This window comes from Nannobrachium achirus, assembly GCF_963921795.1.
Source record: "Nannobrachium achirus genome assembly, chromosome: 1".
Classification (NCBI taxonomy): Eukaryota; Metazoa; Chordata; class Actinopteri; order Myctophiformes; family Myctophidae; genus Nannobrachium; species Nannobrachium achirus.
Genome location: NC_137810.1, coordinates 25,649,660 through 25,668,121, shown reverse-complemented (window position 1 = coordinate 25,668,121; position 18,462 = coordinate 25,649,660). Strand labels below are relative to the sequence as shown.

The 18,462-nt window shown below is 43.0% G+C and overlaps 1 protein-coding gene across 1 annotated transcript in view; it reads left to right on the top strand.

The window, feature by feature from the left end:
* The window catches only part of cacna1ea (calcium channel, voltage-dependent, R type, alpha 1E subunit a), a gene marked incomplete at both ends in the record, with an annotated part of 170,276 nt that overhangs the window by 123,482 nt on the left and 28,332 nt on the right, over window positions 1-18,462 (top strand). The window contains 9 exons of the mRNA XM_080727814.1: window positions 309-440; window positions 3,044-3,113; window positions 3,548-3,665; window positions 5,859-5,926; window positions 7,149-7,240; window positions 11,343-12,221; window positions 14,930-15,192; window positions 15,404-15,515; window positions 17,519-17,648. Coding sequence (XP_080583940.1) covers window positions 309-440; window positions 3,044-3,113; window positions 3,548-3,665; window positions 5,859-5,926; window positions 7,149-7,240; window positions 11,343-12,221; window positions 14,930-15,192; window positions 15,404-15,515; window positions 17,519-17,648 — 1,864 coding nt within the window. The remainder of the gene's footprint in view (window positions 1-308; window positions 441-3,043; window positions 3,114-3,547; window positions 3,666-5,858; window positions 5,927-7,148; window positions 7,241-11,342; window positions 12,222-14,929; window positions 15,193-15,403; window positions 15,516-17,518; window positions 17,649-18,462) is intronic.

Genomic DNA, 18,462 nt, shown 5'->3' with positions numbered 1-18,462 from the left:
TAAAACTTTAGCGATTTAACAGTTAGGACAATTTTAAGATTTGTTTTATAAAAAAAGTTACATGGTACAACTTTAAATGTCTGAAAACACACATTAACATGAATCCAACATACACTGACTGATGATAGTGTCTGTCAAATAACTCTATGAATCTATCTATGAAAACGTTTACTGTAATCTGCAACACGATTTTATACAATCTGTATTGGGTGTCCCTGCTTCATCTCTCTCTCAGCTAGGGGGTCCTTGGGCTGAAATACGTTGAACCCCCTAATCTTACAGTATAATGTCCTATTGTAACTTTCCAGGTACTGGGCGTCTCTGAGGAACCTTGTCGTCTCTCTGATGAACTCCATGAAGTCCATCATCTCCCTGATCTTTCTCCTCTTCCTCTTCATCGTCGTCTTTGCACTGCTCGGCATGCAGCTGTTTGGTGGCAGGTAACACATCAGACATTCAAGGAACATGTAAAGGAACACAAGCCCAAAATGATTGTGTGGCTCTGGAAGAGGTTAGCAGTCTATAGGAGGAAGAGAGAGAGAGAGAGAGAGAGAGAGAGAGAGAGAGAGAGAGAGAGTGTGTGTGTGTGTGTGTGTGTGTGTGTGTGTGTGTGTGTGTGTGTGTGTGTGTGTGTGTGTGTGTGTGTGTGTGTGTGTGTGTGTGTGTGTGTGTGTGTGTGTGCGTGCGTGCGTGCGTGCGTGCGTGCGTGTGTGTACAGTGTGTGTGTGTGTGTGTGTGTGTGTGTGTGTGTGTGTGTGTGTGTGTGTGTGTGTGCGTGTGCGTGCGCGTGCGTGTGCGTGAGTGCGTGACACAGTGGCCAACAAGCTTCAGACAATGCTCTTTGATCTTGTCTGAGTAAAGTTCACCGTTTGATTGTTGACTGTTTGAGAACAGTTTGGCTGTTGAGTGCTGAAGGTACTTTTGCTGTTGTTAATCTTGGCCTTCTATCAGCTTCAATTCAGCAGGTATTTTCTCAATGTTTGGATTCTTCATTCACCTTGAAGGCATCAGAAAAACATTCTTTATTCCTCTTTTGTTCTGCTTTGTGAAAAAGAAAACTCTTTGACCGTTGAGTGCTTAATGTACTTTCGCTTTTCATCTTGGCCTCCTATCAACTTCAACACATCATGTATTTGAACTGAAGGCATGAGGAAAAACATTAAAATTTAAATTAGTGAGGCAAAAAAGTACATTAAAGTGCGCTAGGAGCTAGGAAGTGAGGAAGTAAGAACCATGTTGATCCAAACAATTGGAATTTTGACAAAATGTCCACAACAAGCCAGCATGGCGATGACCACTGAAGACGAAGCACAAACGGCTGAGGAGCACTTTCTTTTTCTAGTTTATCCTTTATTCGTACTTTTATTCGTCTTTTTAATCATTCCACTCTCCATCTGTCTCCCTCTCACAGTGTATACCTCTCTGTCTCTCTGTCTCTCTCTCTGTCTCTGTGTCTCTCTCTCTCACTCTCACTCTCTCTCTCTCTCTCTCTCTCTCTCTCTCTCTCTCTCTCTCTCTCTCTCTCTGTCCCCTCCTGCCCATTAACACAACACTCAGGATGTTACTGTGTGAGACAGGGTTGAAGAAAAAAGTCTGTTTCAGTAGTCTCATTCTCAACAGTGCATTCATTTTCAAATTATGTTTAAGAGCAATCCACTTTTCCAAACTGTTACTTCCTGTCACATCAACAGCAGCGTCCATGAATTGCAGTCTCAAAAGATAATCATAAGAAAGAGCACATTTCAAACTAGAAAGATGCAATTGGAAATTGCGAGTATGGTTGCTTTGATGCGAGTCACACTTGCAAATTAATTTTGTCTATAACCATTTGAATTTTCCCCATTCAAGTCATTGGGGAAAATTAATTCACTAATAAATTAATGGCCATATATGGAGATCTCTGTGTCAGTCCTTGTCTCATTTATGCCCATATATGGACATACTGCAATCTCATGTGGTCTATGATGTCAGACATCTATGATGTCAGTCATCTCCATATTTGGGAAAAGTTACATTTTTAATTAAAGTCAATGGAGAAAATTAATTCACAAATAAATGTATATAAATTAAACTATGTAACGTATCTCTTGGCAAATGCAAGGGATAGATTCTCGCAAAATAAAGTTCATCTGGGGATGGATGGATAAAGTCGGACAAGTACTATAATGTGGCAACCACACTAACAACAAAACAACAATATTAATATTCTCAAAACAATTACTGTAATTACAGTAAAATAAGGCACATCAGTCTTGTGTGAATTTAAGAGACATCACTTAGCCGCAGATATCAAATGTATTAAATGTGTTGGAATGGAGTGGATAAGTTGCACGTCTGCTTGTCGCCCTTATCATCTGGCTGCCAGTTCCCACCTGATGTCAAGTGGGAGTCCTGACTGCTCCAGATCGTACTGAACAACTAATAATATTGCTTGCATAACGTCTTCAGACTAGACTGAAGTGTAAAGAAGATGTACAGGTCATCTGCTGAAATGGGTGTTTCAGTCTCTGTCCTCCAAAGAGGATGATACGATACCCCACCATGAAACAGCAGATCGCATACTGGTACTACCGTTCCCCTTGGGCATAACCTTCTTCCAGGAGAAGGTCCTTGGATTGAAATTTGTAGACAAAACTTAGAAACTTTCTTCTTTCTGGAATAAGTTGTGCAGCTCAACCAGTGGCATCACCACAAGACAAACCGTTACCATAAAATAAAATAAAAGAATGTGTAACATATGACCCTTCAACTGATGTTACAGTAATGAAACATAAAGAGATGAAGTCTGCATTTTCCCTGTTACCACAGGTCATACAGCTCTAGTAGCAGCTTCAACAGTCTGTAGACAATAACTTTGATTTGGTAACTTGTAAGTATTGTGAAACCGTGATAGCACCTGGTTGTAATTATTGTAAACACTGATTGCATATAGCCAGTAGGAGAATGAAATAATATGATTTTCTCTTAACAGAATGCAAGGAATTTAAAGTGCTAAATCTGGCACAGCTTTTTAAAGCACAGTATATGTCTTTATCTCTCTTAGGTTCATCTTTGAAGACTACACTCCGACTAATTTCGACACCTTTCCTGCTGCCATCATGACTGTCTTTCAGGTCTGGAACAAACAAACACTCCCATATTTTTTATGAGGTATACCTTATATGCTATAAAATACAAGGAGTGAACCAAGCGCACTGCCTATGCCATTTCTGGGAACAGAATAACAAAAGCTTGCAATCAAAGCAAAAAGTGCTCATTCTGCAACTTGTTGTCATCAAACAATAACCAGTCCTTTTCGTACAGTTTTTTAGTCTAAATAGAATATTCTCATATTCTTTCCAGCTACAGTAGGGGACATTACACAGAAATGTCATTTCCATCACAATGATGTTTGTACCCTTTGTGTGATTTGTATTAAGCAATTATGACACGTGTGTGTGTGTGTGTGTGTGTGTGTGTGTGTGTGTGTGTGTGTGTGTGTGTGTGTGTGTGTGTGTGTGTGTGTGTGTGTGTGTGTGTGTGTGTGTGTGTAAATGTAACATTACAGATTTTGACAGGGGAGGACTGGAACGAAGTCATGTACAATGGGATTCGTTCTCAGGGAGGAGTCAAGTCTGGCATGTGGTCTTCCATCTACTTCATAGTGCTCACCCTGTTTGGAAACTGCATCCTATCATACCTCCCACTGAAATCTATAATTACATTCTTAATGGACCCTTATGGGTCAGGGTTTTTTTTTAAAGCACAATGAAATGCTCAAATTAAATAGAATGGTAACATATAGGAGAATTCCAGGAAAAGGGGAGGGTTGGCACGTATGCTGTGGTGCCCCCAATACAATAGACTATTTTCATGGCAGCCATTCTGATAAGTAAACACAGCTGAAGGTAATAACATGAATTGTGTGTGTGTTCCATTTAGGAGTTATTGTGTGTCAGCATGGAAAGCGCCTACAATATGCTTCTTATTTTAATCAATATTATATTAACCAAAAACGGTAGCTTTATATTAACCAAACAGTATGATAGACTGTGTTCAATCAATATACTGTAACTAGCACATCTACAGTGGTCTATTGAGGCTATTGTATAGCAAGACAAGCTACTGGTTGACCTGATTGGACATTGGGACAACAGAAAACGTAAGGATTGTCGGTGGTGGAAAAAGTAGTAAAAGTAATTATATTGCGATATAGAAATACTCCCCTACAAGTAAAAGTCCGGAATTCAAAATGTACTTGAGTAAAAGTATGAAAGTGTTGGCATCGAATGTAATTAAAGTACGAAAAGTAAAAGTACAAAATGTTTGAAAATAGCCATGACACGTTGTCAGCTTGTAGATCTGTAATTCATAAATAGTACAAATACCTCAAAATTGTTACTTAAGTTCAGTACTTATATGCACTTAGTTATTTTATACCACTGAGGATTGTAGCTTTAATAAAATGTGTTTACTTGTCAAAAACTTGTTGTGACAAGGGCCCACTCTGTCTCAGGTGCCTTTGATGCCTTGTCATCCCTACTTTCTCCCCTATGGTTTCCTTTCTGTCTACACCGCACTATAAAAATAAATCTCAAAAAAGCAAAAACAAAATAACTTGAAAAATCATACTACAATTTACAACATAGGGATTTAGCAGATGCTCTTACCCAGAGCGACCAGCCTTCTTCTTCTTTCGTGTGTCATCCTCAGATGTCCAGATCAGTAGCGTACAGCCACGCCCTCGTCTCAGGTCCCACATCGAAGAGGCCGGCCTCCGAGGGTGGTTTATACAGAGCACAGGCGCTCCCCACACTCACATGCTGCTCCATCCGCCAAGCCCCACTTTCAGCAGAGTCCATTGCCGGCGTGGCAGTTCCTCTTCTTTGATGCTGCCTCCCGGGTCCTGGATGTAACAGTGGATGCATGTTGGCCCGGCCGACTCCCACTCCCGCTTCCAGGCTGCCGCCAACCATGCCTCTTTAGACTGGTCCTCAGGGGTGGACCTGAGCAGATCTTGTGCCGTCCTGCTGTACACGTGGCGGGACTTAAGTCTATTTAGAGGCAGCACTGATGTGGTGATGTTGTGCAGGATATGCCAGTCATGTCGTTGGGCTTTCCTTGCGAGGGCGAGGGTAGCAGCCTCTCGTCGCAGGCCGGCCAGGGCGATTCCTGGTTAATACTGGTAGGTGGAACACGGGTGGGCTTCAGGCAGCCAGTTATGGTCCTAAGGGTGTTGTTTATGGCAACATCGACCTTCCTGGCGTGTGGGTTTCTGCACCAGGCTGGAGCACAATATTTAGCTGCGGAGAACACCAGGGCTTGCATGGAGATTCTGAGCACTTTGGCCGATACACCCCAGCTAGTACCGGCGAGACTCTGATTAGTGATGGGCCAGGATGGCCATGCTCTGCCGACTGAGTCGGTCAGAGTGTTAGTGCGCATGCAGAGCGAACACAAACATCAAATACAGAGAAACAGTGAAGTGCCTCAATTAACTAGGATCACACGTAAACCATGAACCTAGCATCACTCTCAAAATACTATCAAAATACCAGGATACCAGGTAAACAATGAACAATAACATCTGTCAAAATAACATGCTATCTAAATTACATTTTAATTTTACTAATACTATACAGTCTAGGGAAATATATTATTATATTGCGCAGAACAATATTATTGTACATTACTGTAACATTATTGTATCTCCTTTTCTTTCTTTTTTTCAAAAGGTGAAAACCTAATACAGGAGTTCATTAAGTAATGCTGACTAAGAGTTAAATAAAGATATAGTTATACAGTATATAAGTACTTGGAGAGGAGGAATTATTTGTTTTGATGCAGATTAATCATGTCCTTAACACTCCTGTGATCAGACACACTACTGAATGTCTTCTTGGCCATTGCTGTGGATAACCTTGCTAATGCACAAGAGCTGACCAAGGTAACAAATAAGTTAAAGAAAATGTTCATTTATGGATTTGGGTATTTGTACGTGTTAAATGGCATTCTAAAGCCCTTTGCACACAGGACAGTTGCGTTTTTTTTTTTTTCATTTGCTGCATGAATAAAACGCATTGGATTTGGTGTGCAATGCAGTGCGGAATTGGCGCTGCGGATCCCAAAAGGAGTCATAAAAGGAGTGACGAGTTTTTGGTCCCATCCTCTTTTACAGTACACTTTAAGACATAATAAGACATAATAAGACAGAATAAAGCCATAATAAGAAATAATGTGTTGGTAATTAGAGCTAATATATTAGAATAGTAGAAAGAGCGAATACATTCTCTGGCACCGTCACCTGCCACGGAACTGCAGCGGCAGACACTGCCGCACGACCGCTAGTTCGACCAGCAGTCGCACTGCATCGCCGGCGATAGGACCCGCCAGTAGGACCGGCGGCCGCCGCACGGACCGGCAGGTCCCGTAGCAGTAAACTGCCCGTCCGTGTGGTGGTGGCTGCCGCGGCAGTTACCAGCGATGCCGGTGCCAGATAATGTATTCGCTTTCTGCTATTCTGTCTCAGCCACCACCGCACGGACGGGCAGTTTACCGCTACGGGACCTGCCGGTCCGTGCGGCAGCCGCCGGTCCTACTGGCGGGACTGCTGGTCCTATCGCCGGCGATGCAGTGCGACTGCTGGTCGAACTAGCAGTCGTGCGGCAGTGTCTGCCGCTGCAGTTCCGCGGCAGGTGACGGTGCCAGAGAATGTATTCGCTCTTTCTACTATTCTGTCTTTGTTTCTGTCTAATAAAATATATTAGCTCTAATTACCAACACATTATTTCTTATTATGGCTTTATTCTGTCTTATTATGTCTTATTATGTCTTAAAGTGTACTGTAAAAGAGGATGGGACCTTTTTACCGCATGCGACAAGACGCACAAATCGAACTGGGTTCAATCAAGAAAAAAACGCACGGCTGCAGCCACTCGTCGCACGGCTAATTCGGATCCGGTGTGCATGAGGTCGTAGAGAATCATTGTTTTCTTTAAAAAAAATGAAATTGTCCGCTTTATCCGTGCGGATGAACGCGCCTGTGTGCAAAGGGCTTAAATCCTGGCAATATAATCTGTAATGTTTCAGTTATGATGTTGATGTACAGTATTGTCATGCTGTACATCAACTCTCCTCTCCTCTCTCCCTTCCAATGTTCCCTGGTAAAGGATGAAGAGGAGGCTGAGGCTGCTTTCAACCAGAAGCATGCTCTCCAGAAAGCTAAGGAGGTCGGACCCATGTCTTCTATGATGTCCTCAGAGTAAGTGCTGTATGCAGCCATCACCTTCCCTGCCTGCACTTCTCCCCTCCCTCCATTTCTCCCTCCTCGCTAACTCCCTCCCCTGGGGAATGTTTATCTAACATTAACTATTGTTGCGAACAACCAGCAGGGGTCGCCACAGCTTCCAGCTGATCCGCAGTGCTTAGTTTGGCCGACTGAATTGGCAGCATGCAGGGGTGTCGCACCAAATTCTAGGTCCTGGGTACAAGGATTCTCCGTGGGCCCCCCATGAATGTTCTAACCCATTTAGACTGGGAACACATTATTGTGCATTATTTAATGCTTTAACTTGAGAAAAATAGCAGAAGATCTGCTATTTTTGAAAAATCTTGAAGATTTGTGCAAGTCTTTGAATATTTTTGACCCGATTCTATAAATAAATGTCTTCTAAATCCTTCTAAGGTTTTTTGAAAAACCTATGTTTCTATGTCAGTGGTGCTCAAACCTTTTTCTTGTGAAGGACCCCCAAAATGATATGTATTTGGCCACAGACCCCCATCTCAAAATATTTAGTTCCAGGAACCCCCCAGAAGCAAAATTTGAGTGTCAAATGTTCGCTTAAAAAAATACATATATTCTAAGATTTGCATACATTTTCACAACTTTTCAAAAATAGCAGATCTAAAAGCTTGCAGCGTGGCACTCGGTGCTGTGAGCTTGTATATCTGCTATTTTTCAATAGCTAAAGTATAAAATAATTAAGGCCCCTCCACCTTGGGCCCTAGTAACTCAGTCCCACTTTTCCCCCCCTTGTGACGCCCCTGGCAGCATGCAGAGTTGTTAGGGACAGAGATGAGGGGACGTTCATGTGCTGTGCCGTACAGCTTCAAGTGGTGACGCTTTGGTGCGTCGCCTGGTGGGATCAGGATTGGAATCCTCTCTCCTAAGGGTCGATAAATGCCAGTTGAGGTGGTCATTATCGGGGGCGCCCTACTATTGATACATCCTCACTAACATGTCTACTATCTTGTCTGACTCTGCTCCTCGCTCTATAATTTGCTCTAAATTGAACTCTCCGTCGCCATGGTTACTGGCAGCCTTACTTCCAGTTGGGGTGAGTTTGGTGGGGGGGGGGGGGGGGGGGGGGTGCTTATGCTGTTGTCATGGAGACAGGGTTACTTAGTTTCCAAATTAATGTAGTGTGCCTATTCTCCTAACACAGCTGTACTTAGAAGACTCTTCCTTCTCCAAAAGGATTTTGTGACCAGGGCAGTGTACCCTGAAGAATAGCTTTCAACTTGTTCAAGGCAGCCTTGTTGCCAATTTGCACCCAGTCATAGAGACATGATTTTAAATGTATCCTTTCCCAGGTTACCAATCTCCCATATATCTCCCTGTGTAGTAGTGGGGCAATCCGTGCCAGAATAGGATTAGTTTGTCGCATGCACACTGTAAGTGGCAGAATGGCATTTGTTTGGCTCCTGTCAGAAGCCGTAAAGCAGAGTAGAATACCATAGGGTCTCCTGGGCCATCTGTATTCAGGAAGGATACTGTAGTCTGAACTTTGAGTGATTTTGGTCTCATCTGTGATTCTCCCAGAGAGAATCTGCCTCCGCTGACCTTGGGGAAAGTTGCATGATTCTGTTTGCTCAGTGTAAGAGGGACAGAGCATGTTGGAGACTGTCAATGAATTTAACTTGGAACGCATGCCCCTCGCCAGCATGATCAAAGGAAGAAAAACATGCAGATGCACTCACTGAGAATGCTTTTAGATTGTGAACAAGTTTTCAGTGAGTGAAGAGTTTTTCTTCCAATGTGCGTATTGTTTTTCACCTTTCACTACAATACTCCGCTTTCTTTAATATCCGAACAGTCTGCGGCTCAGCACGCACATTTCCTCACTCAGCGACTAGCATGATCAAGCACAATGCTAATGCTGTATGTCATGCTCTGAGTTGGCAGTGGTGCTCAGTGATATGCATCCCAATATGGTTGCTTTGTTCAAAGGGTATCTAAATATGTACTGTAATCTTTTCCTGTGTCTCCGGATGGAGCCCATCTCTGTGTTTTATACCTGTTCCATACTGTACTGTAGCTCTGACTGTCTGAAACCCCTCAGTCTATCTGGGAATATTCTTCCTGTCAGTGTTGCGTTTATTGTTGCTGTCATGAATGTTGTTTGGATTGTTCTAATACTGCAGCCATCTTGTTTGTCAGTGTGCCACTTATGGCTCCTCTGGAGACACACACCAAAGAGTAAAACATATTATAGAATAATAATCATCAAATATTCTATCAACTGAACTGCTGTAGACCATGTAGTAGCAGAACATTTGACAGTAGTCATTTTTTTTTTCAACCTAATTTGAACAGTGACAAATCCATACACAAATGTGCAATGAATCTTTGACATTGATCTGATCATTTTGACCAAAAAAAATGTTGTCTCCTCCTTGGAAAAGGTTAATGTCTGCTTAGAAATGGGCCCGTTTGAGTCCCTCTGACTTTTTTGCTGTGTGTCTCTGGGCCTGTTTTGTCTTTGCTCACAAAAGCACTAATGTCTTGTTTTCAACCAATCGCTCATTGATAACACGGACCACACAAGAGTTCACGCACCAGTAAGTAACACTGTCTGTTCATATCTCTCTCTCTCTCTCTCTCTCTCTCTCTCTCTCTCTCTCTCTCTCTCTCTCTCTCTCACTCTCTCTCACTCACCCAACCACCTGCTTGATTTTCTTAACTGGGTAAATGTCCTAGACTCATCTTTTGTGTTTGTGTACCTTCCTTCATGTGCTTCCCAAACTCTGAAAAGTCTTTTTTGATTCTGCATTTCTGTATATATATATATACTCCACTGATTTCATTCAGCATTTCTCACGTCTTTTATTATGGCTGACAACTTGGTTTGGTTTATGTGTCATAATAACATCTTCATTGATCCAGTGACTTGTTTGTTGAAATGAAGCTGCTTGTTACGTAATGTCTATGAGGTGTTTGAACACCAGGCAGAGGCTTTTGCTATGTAACATATCACTTCTCAATACAAGTGTGTGTTTACTACAGTTATTCACTTTGTCCAACAATAATGAGACATATGCAAATGTTTCAATATGAGTCCATCAATGGTATTTCCTGGCAAATTAGTTCAAAGGGGAGCAGAACTGTGAGTTTTGTGCTACGCCGTCTTGGTGAGCTCTTCACTGTCAGGTGTATGTGATGAGATACGTGGTTCCCAAACCTTTAAATTAGACGTTTGCCTGGGACCCAAACTAGTGAAAATTGCAGATCTACAAGCTAACAACATGTAGAGTTACGATCTTGTAGATCTGCTATTTTCAGTTTTTTTTTATGGATTTTTTTTCTTAATTAGGAAATACTTTTAGAAAGAAATTATGATATAGAATATATTTCTTGGACTACTTGCGACCAATAAAAATGTGTCCGCAACTCAAACATGGATCCCGACACGCTGTGACCTGTGCTACTGTAGTGGTCTATTCCCTCCCCACACTAAATGATGGCATACTGGGAATATATACAGATGTGCCATTTCAAAACTTCACACGTCCTGCCATTGGCAAGACAGTTGACTTTCAGGGATTTGCAGACAATTTAGATTGTAGATCAGCTACTTTTGCTAGTTTCTGCAAAAATAAGTTATGTTCTCCATAAAAAATTGAAAAGCAAAACAGGGAAAGAAACCGGTGGAACAAATGCATTTGCAGGACATTTCCTGGAAAAGAGCAGTAAATACTGAATAGTTGAAATGGCACATCTGTACAGTACATGATGGCTATTGACAATGATTAAATTGTGAGAAATTTTTAAAGAAACAAACTATTAAAAACAAAGTGAAATATCATCCAGAGAGTATATTAAGGTTTATGAGAATATGAAAAAAAGATCATTTTGCCAAATTCTTTATATGCTTTGGAAAATGCTTGACAGTTACCATGAATCGTAGAAAATGGTCAAGCCAGACTCCTGTAGCGATTAGATTAAAATCATAACACCAAGAAGATCCCCCGTAATCATATATTATAGTGTTATATAATAATGTTACATGTGATGTCTCTAATAACTACTGTACTTATTCAGCTAATATATACTTATATCGTGTTTTGTCTTCCTCTCTCCCCAGTGGAAGCCGGAGGAGGCGGCCCTACCTGTACAGGAAAAGAGCCATCCACCGCGGCAGGCGGGCCTACTCCTACTCACTGGAGGAGGCCTCAGGGAGCATCAGGGAGGCCTGCCCACCCCCGCCTCTCAACCCCTCTAACTCTTTCATGTCCAGGAGGGAAAGGAGAAAAAGGATGACCATGTCCGTGTGGGAGCAGAGGACAAGCCAGCTGCGGAGACAGCGCCAGATGTCCAGCCGAGAGGTCCTTTTCAGCGGCAGTGAGGAGAAGGACGTACCTCCCACATCAGCCCAGTCTGTAAACCCACTGTCAGTGAACAACAAGGGCCCCCAGAACAGCGCCTCGAGTAGCCTCAAACGTCTGGCAGACCCCTTGGCCTCTCCGGCCGCGCCTCAGCCTCCCGGCTCTACCACGGCCATCGATACGCCCCTGGATGCCAGCCTTTCAGGTGACATGCCCGTACCCCCCATGTCAATGTTACTGCAAGAGTCATCGGATCCCTCATATCGGTCTCTGCCTGAACCTCCATTGTCCATCCCAGAATTCCCTGATTCAGAGACCACCTCGGAGGCTGGGAAATTAGGCGTCAAACAGAGCCACAACCCAGTGAACAACCGCCGTAGCCCCAGGTTGAATGGTGAGCGGCGGCACAGGGCGATTAAGAAGATCAGACCGCACAGCAGTGGCGACACCCTGACCCCAGAGACGGGAGGAAACGGTGGTGTCATGTCAAACTGTCATCAGGGGTCATTCCCGGGGGACGGCAGTCGTTCCACCAGTCGCTCTGGCAGCAGGGAGAGTAAGAGAAGTCCGGGGGAACAAGGAGACAAGGATAAGTCCGTACAGAAGGAGGGACAAACATGTCAAACTGAAGAGTGCAGGTCAGTCACATCGTCACCCACTAATCAAACTCATCTTTTTTTTTACTGCACCTTTCGTGTTATATTAGAACATCAATTTAAGATTTTACAATTTAAGTATTTAGCAGACACTCTTATTCCAGAGAGATTTATAATAAGCAAGGTAATACATCATTCCATCAACATCAATACATCAATTGGAAAGAATTAGTAGGCTAATAAGAGGTAGACCAAGCACCTATCCAGTAAAAACGTCATTGGGGTTTTTAGAGAAGGTTCTGTCAGCATCCCTGTGTTAGCTGATCTGAGTGCACGGGTGGAGTTGACATCATTAGACAACATAGGAACACAGGAGCACAGCTAGGGATGGAGCTTGTTAATTTGTATTGATAATTAAGCACCTTATCGATCCTGCTTATTGAGCCGGGCTTTTATCCAGGTCATGGGACACTATATGCTCGATAACAGGCTTATTGAGTACCCGGTATCAATAAGCTTTGGACTTATCCTAGCTCCTTTCGGACAGTGTTAATTTTTTCAGCAAATTTTGATTTAGTCTTAGTCTTAGTCTTTTGAATAACACACCATTTAGTCTTAGTCCTGTCTTAGTCTTCTGAAATATTTTTTGTCTAGTCTAGTCTTAGTCGACTAAATATCAAAACATTTTAGTCTTAGTCTTAGTCTTTTGGGATTAGTCTTAGACTTTTAGTCTTCGTCTTTTAGGATAGGTTTTTTAGCCTAATATAACCACATAATTATGAACAAGTCATTGTCTTCTACTGCCTGTTACTTGGTCAAAATAAAACATACATAAAATATGTATTTGCCTTTAATTTCATTGCAGTTAAATGCCAGTGTAATTCTTTGCAGCCATTAGTCTTAGACTTAGATTTAGTCTTAGTCTTAGTCTTTTGAATAACACAAATAACAGTCTTAGTCTTAGTCTTTTGGGACTGTTTTAGTCTAGTTTTAGTCTATCGACAAAATATCAAAATCTTGTAGTCTTTTAGTCTTTTAGTCTTAGTCTTAGTCGACAAAATTAACACTGCTTTCGGAACCACTCACTCCACGGCTATGCCGCTCCGAGATGTGGTTCCTAGTCACTCCATGCCCAAATGAGGCGTCGCCGGGGGTAGTTCGCCAGGTTTTCAACCGTCACCAAGCGTTGTATCCAAAAAGCAATGGTCCTGTACCCGTCTCTTGCATCTCTACTTTCTTAGCGGAAAGGGTAATCCAAGCGTTGTGTTGAAACAATACTTTAAAAAACGCTCACTTTGTCAGCCCGGTCTGTGGTTTCCCAGTGAAATGTTACGGAAGCAACCACGTGACTCGCCATTAATCCCAAGCGAGAAATGGGAGCGTGTCGCAAGGTTTCCCGCGAGAAATGGCAACAGGCTGACAAAAAACACAGACCGGGCTGACTCATTTGGGCATGGAGTGACTAGGAACCACATCTCGGAGCGGCATAGCCGTGGAGTGAGTGGTTCCCAAAGCTTATTGATATCGGGTACTCTGCTTTTCACAGCAGACATTTTGACAGGTACACAGCTGAAGGTAGTGGTGTTAATTGGCTTAAGTCTTATCTTATAGACTGTAGGACTGTCTGTGTTGGTATTGGTGAGTCTACAGTACAGTATGTCTTCCACCTTGGCTGCAACATGGGGTTCCTCAGGGTTTGGTGCTTTGTCCTATTCTGTTTCTGTGAAATGTCTTTGATTTGAGTACAATCATAAATGGATGGCTATAAATGTCCTAAAGAATTTAACTTCAGTACTTAGGTTAAAGGCTACAGCGCTGACTCCTCCAACATGCAAATTTCAAACTTACTGTACTTGCTTCACACTCCTACTCAAGTTTAGAAACAGCTTTTTTTTATTTGACAGCTCCCTCACTCTAAACAGCCACATCAAATCTCTCATACAGTCATGCTTTTTTCAATTTAGTCTTTTATTTCATCATGAATACAAAATGCAGCCAGTCTGTTATTCAAACGCACTTTCATAGTCTAGCCTTCCTGTGATCCTTCTCTCTTTTTCCATCACATTAGTTTTATGTTTTATTACTGTGTTTTATTGCCTTTATTGTCTCCGCCAGGCCGAAGTCATGGCCGATCGGCATTAAACTGTTCATGCATACGCCTTGGAGGCCAAGTGAAAACCTCTACCCTCACATCAGCCTGTTTATAGCACCACTAGTTTGCAGATTTTAGCAAATTAAGTTTTTGCCAGACCCATGAAATGGGTAGGCCTACATAAGCAAATGTCGGTCTGTCCCTTTTCTATATAAAGGGTATATATGATGATGACATGATGATGACATGCCTACAAAAGGCATGATGTCATAAATGATGATGACAGACAGGGGGTCTGGCACAACCAGGTTGACCTGGTCTAGTTTAATATTACGCCTACCAATTTCTTCCAAACATCACACAAATCGGTAAACATTACAATCATGTTATTCCATCCTGATTGGCTAAGATTGGCTTCGAAGGTTTGCAGGAGAGGCCCGTTTTGAACAAAAAGCCTCAAATCATGAGGTGTCCGATTGCCGGGAAACCTTGCATGCACGTTAGGCCAAGGAAAAAATGCAACCCAATGTTTTTTTTTGGTTTGTTTTTTTATTATATTAAGATAAGTTGAAAAGTGGTGAAGTCGTCCTTTAAGGAAACTGTATATAAGTATGCTAGCACACAGTAACACAGTATTTTTCTTTCTGGGTACGTGCAGACTGAGTGGCCAGGCACAGGGTGAGGAGGACCCAGGCCTAAAGGTCACCAAGACCCAGGCTAACGCCGCCAGCCCTCAGACCCAGGAAGAGCCCCCTCAGCAGGCAGACCTCCAGCAGACCTCACACCCCGCTGTCCCAGAAGGCCTTAAGAGCGACCACAGTGCTGCAGTTTGTCTAGAGCGGGATAAGTCTCAGCTCAGCAGCAGTGTTAGCATTGAGGTGCCCAATGCACAGTCCTCTATGGAGCTCTCCACTCTCTCAGGTACCTTTGATAGACTGAAGTGATCATTCTGTCAATCAGTGATGTTCGACAGCTGAAAACACTGAACACTGTTGTGTCGTTTCTCTCTTTCAATCACTCGCCTCCATCACTCCCTAACCCTAACTCATTCTTACTCACTCACCTCCTCCCATTGCACCTTGATCCTCCTGCCTTCGTCTCCATGCTCCTCCACCTCTCCTTTCCTCCCCAGTGAACAGTAACGACCCTGAAGCCTGTAAGTCAGCGAAGGAGGACGCAGAGGAAACCAAGCCAGTTAACACCGTGAACCCAGACAGCATGTTCATTTTTAAACCTGACAACCCGTAAGTAGCTGTCACACACACATATACCCACGCCACATGATTGGCTGAAATCTGCTCCAGTCTATGTCTTGCGAGTGTCTTTCTCTGAGTGGAGAGGACCTGTAAAAATGCATTTGCAGATGAGTACTGTAGGTAGAGGTCTGAGTTTGGCTTGTGTTCCTTCTAGTTTCCAAAAAGCCCATAAAGCAGTCAGCTTGACTCCAAATTCCTAAAAATCACACCGTTGAATGAGTATTAACTTCCTTTACTTGACAATAAAAAGTTGACAAACAAACAAAACGGTGCAGATCCAAAAATGTTCAATAAGTGATTTCTAATACAGTGAATTTCTAGTGTGGGTCAAAAAACTGTGTTTGCTCACAGGCTTCTAGCTCTGAACTGAATTAGTCTGCTGGACACAGCTGCTGTAAAGTACAATGAATTAACTTGCTTGCAATACAATTGGCTGCATTCTTAATGATCTAATATGAACTGAAATATACAAGTCTGTATAACATATGCAATCATGAGATAACAGGTCAGCCTGACATTACAGCACACACACAGTAACTCAAACAATTAGACTTAGAATATGGCTCGTACAGCTTGCTTTATACGTGAAAACACCCAAAGTTCTGCCAGTGTGTGAAGGCTTTGGGCTGGATCATCTAGTTTGGCTCCACTTATGGGCTGATCCCAGTAACTTTGCCTGGCTTCATCTGGGATGTGTCTGAGAGTGCACTTGTTTAAGGCCCCCCAGGTAGGCTATCAAAACAAAAGCCACATGGCAGAGGACTAATCAAATGGGAAACTGAACTCACACCATCTGTCATGTTTGTTTTCCCTCTGTGACACACGACTTTGCTGTTCTCCACCCGTCATGTGATTAGGACATACCAGGCACCCTAAACAAGTGCACCCTAGAGACTAATTATGTCTCCTAATTATGCCATCAAAGAGGGAAATGATCTATGTGGAAAACACAGAGACACACATAGGTCTTTCAATCAGGGAATCAGATGCATGCACCTCCCAAACACACCAGAGACCACCATCAGCTTCCAGTACTTAAGATAAGTCTTAGTTACCCAAGTTGCATTACTCATACTGAGTTGGCGGTGCCCGGGATCGCACCCAGAACCTTGTGGTCCAATGGCGAGTACTCTACCGACCGAGCTACCTGAACACAAATAATACAAGAATGTTTTATCTAGCCTTGGTACCCAGGCTTTTATTTTCATTCGCGTTCGGCTCAAAAAGAAAAGCCTGGGCTAACCTGCTGAAATATCTGGCATAGGGAGTCAACCTTCCATTTCCCCAACCAACCAGAGTGCGTGGGGCATCGCTCCAAATGTTGTGACATCATGCTGTGTTGTGACATCATGCCCCCTATTGTGACAGTGGCCCCACTTCGGGTAAGGGGGAATGGTGTACTGCCGCTGTCAATGCAATCCTTATGAGAGGCATTGTAAAATACTGTAATTTCACTGGTTGAATACGGAGGTTGTAGGGATTTTATTTGTGTTCTAATAATGTGTCCCATTTGTTTGATTTTCCTTTTTAATGGGATATAACTACCATCGCAATATACAACTCACAACATACCATGCATACTTCATCAGTGAGTCAAAAGTGGTAGCTAAATTTTAGTCTGGGATCACTTCACCTTTCGGGGTTGTATCCGGTCGGGAGCGGAAACAACAACACGTGATGTTGTAGTCCTCAAAGGACTACAATTTGCCGGAAAGATCAAACCGGATTCAGTTTTAAACCAAAATGATTCCCCTGAGCTCAATGGGGATTGATTGGGGAAACGAACAGGGGGAACCAAAACAAAGCGACGCCGCTTCTTCTTCGCTTTAGGCCTGTTCAGATCGGTGAACCAATAGGATCCAAGCCTGACTGTTTTCAGCTGTGAATGAATCCGCCCTTCTAGACCAAAATCAGCCTGCAGACTATTATCTGGCCACTTGGCCCACTTCACACAGTATGAGTGAGATAACTCCTCTTTCCCACTCCTCCAGGGTTCGCCGGGCCTGTCACTATGTGGTGAACCTCAGGTACTTTGAGATGTGCATCCTGCTGGTCATTGCTGCCAGTAGCATAGCCCTCGCTGCTGAGGACCCTGTGGCCACCACCTCCTACTGGAACAAGGTGTGTGTGTGTGTGTGTGTGTGTGTGTGTGTGTGTGTGTGTGTGTGTGTGTGTGTGTGTGTGTGTGTGTGTGTGTGTGTGTGTGTGTGTGTGTGTGTGTGTGTGTGTGTGTGTGCGCGCGCGCGCGCATGCGTGTGGGGGGACCTTAATGTCCCCACACGGATAGTAAAACTGGAAGAAAATCAACCTAGTGGGTCACATTGTTCTAGTCCCCTTGAGGAAAAGTTTTTTTTATGGTTAGAAATTATATTTTAGAGTTTCGATTATACTGTAATTATGAAAAGATTCAGCTTGGGGTTAGATTTAGGGTTAGGTTGCAACAGCAGATTTTGTAAAAAGTAGAAATGTAAAATACACACAAATGTGTGTATGCCTGCTGCGTGCTGGTATGAACATGAATGGATTTCTGTGTTTTTTTGTGTATGTGTGCGTTTATCTGTCTGTTATCTGTCTGTCTGTCTGTCTGTCTGTCTGTCTGTCTGTCTGTCTGTCTGTGTGTGTGTGTGTGTGTGTACGTGTCTGCATGCGTACGTGCGTGTGTGTGTGTGTGTGTGTGTGTGTGTGTGTGTGTGTGTGTGTGTGTGTGTGTGTGTGTGTGTGTGTGTGTGTGTGTGTGTGTGTGTGTGTGTGTTCACTTGTACTGTACATGTGGAATGCTTTTATTCCATTCCCTCAATACTTCGACGAACAACAGATAATATTAATGATTGAATCTAGTAGAGTTCCCCTACTGTTTTTGATTCGTACATTAGCTCCTTAGATTCTCTTAGCCCCTGTGGTAAAAATATAATCACTATCAATTTGAACCCTGTGG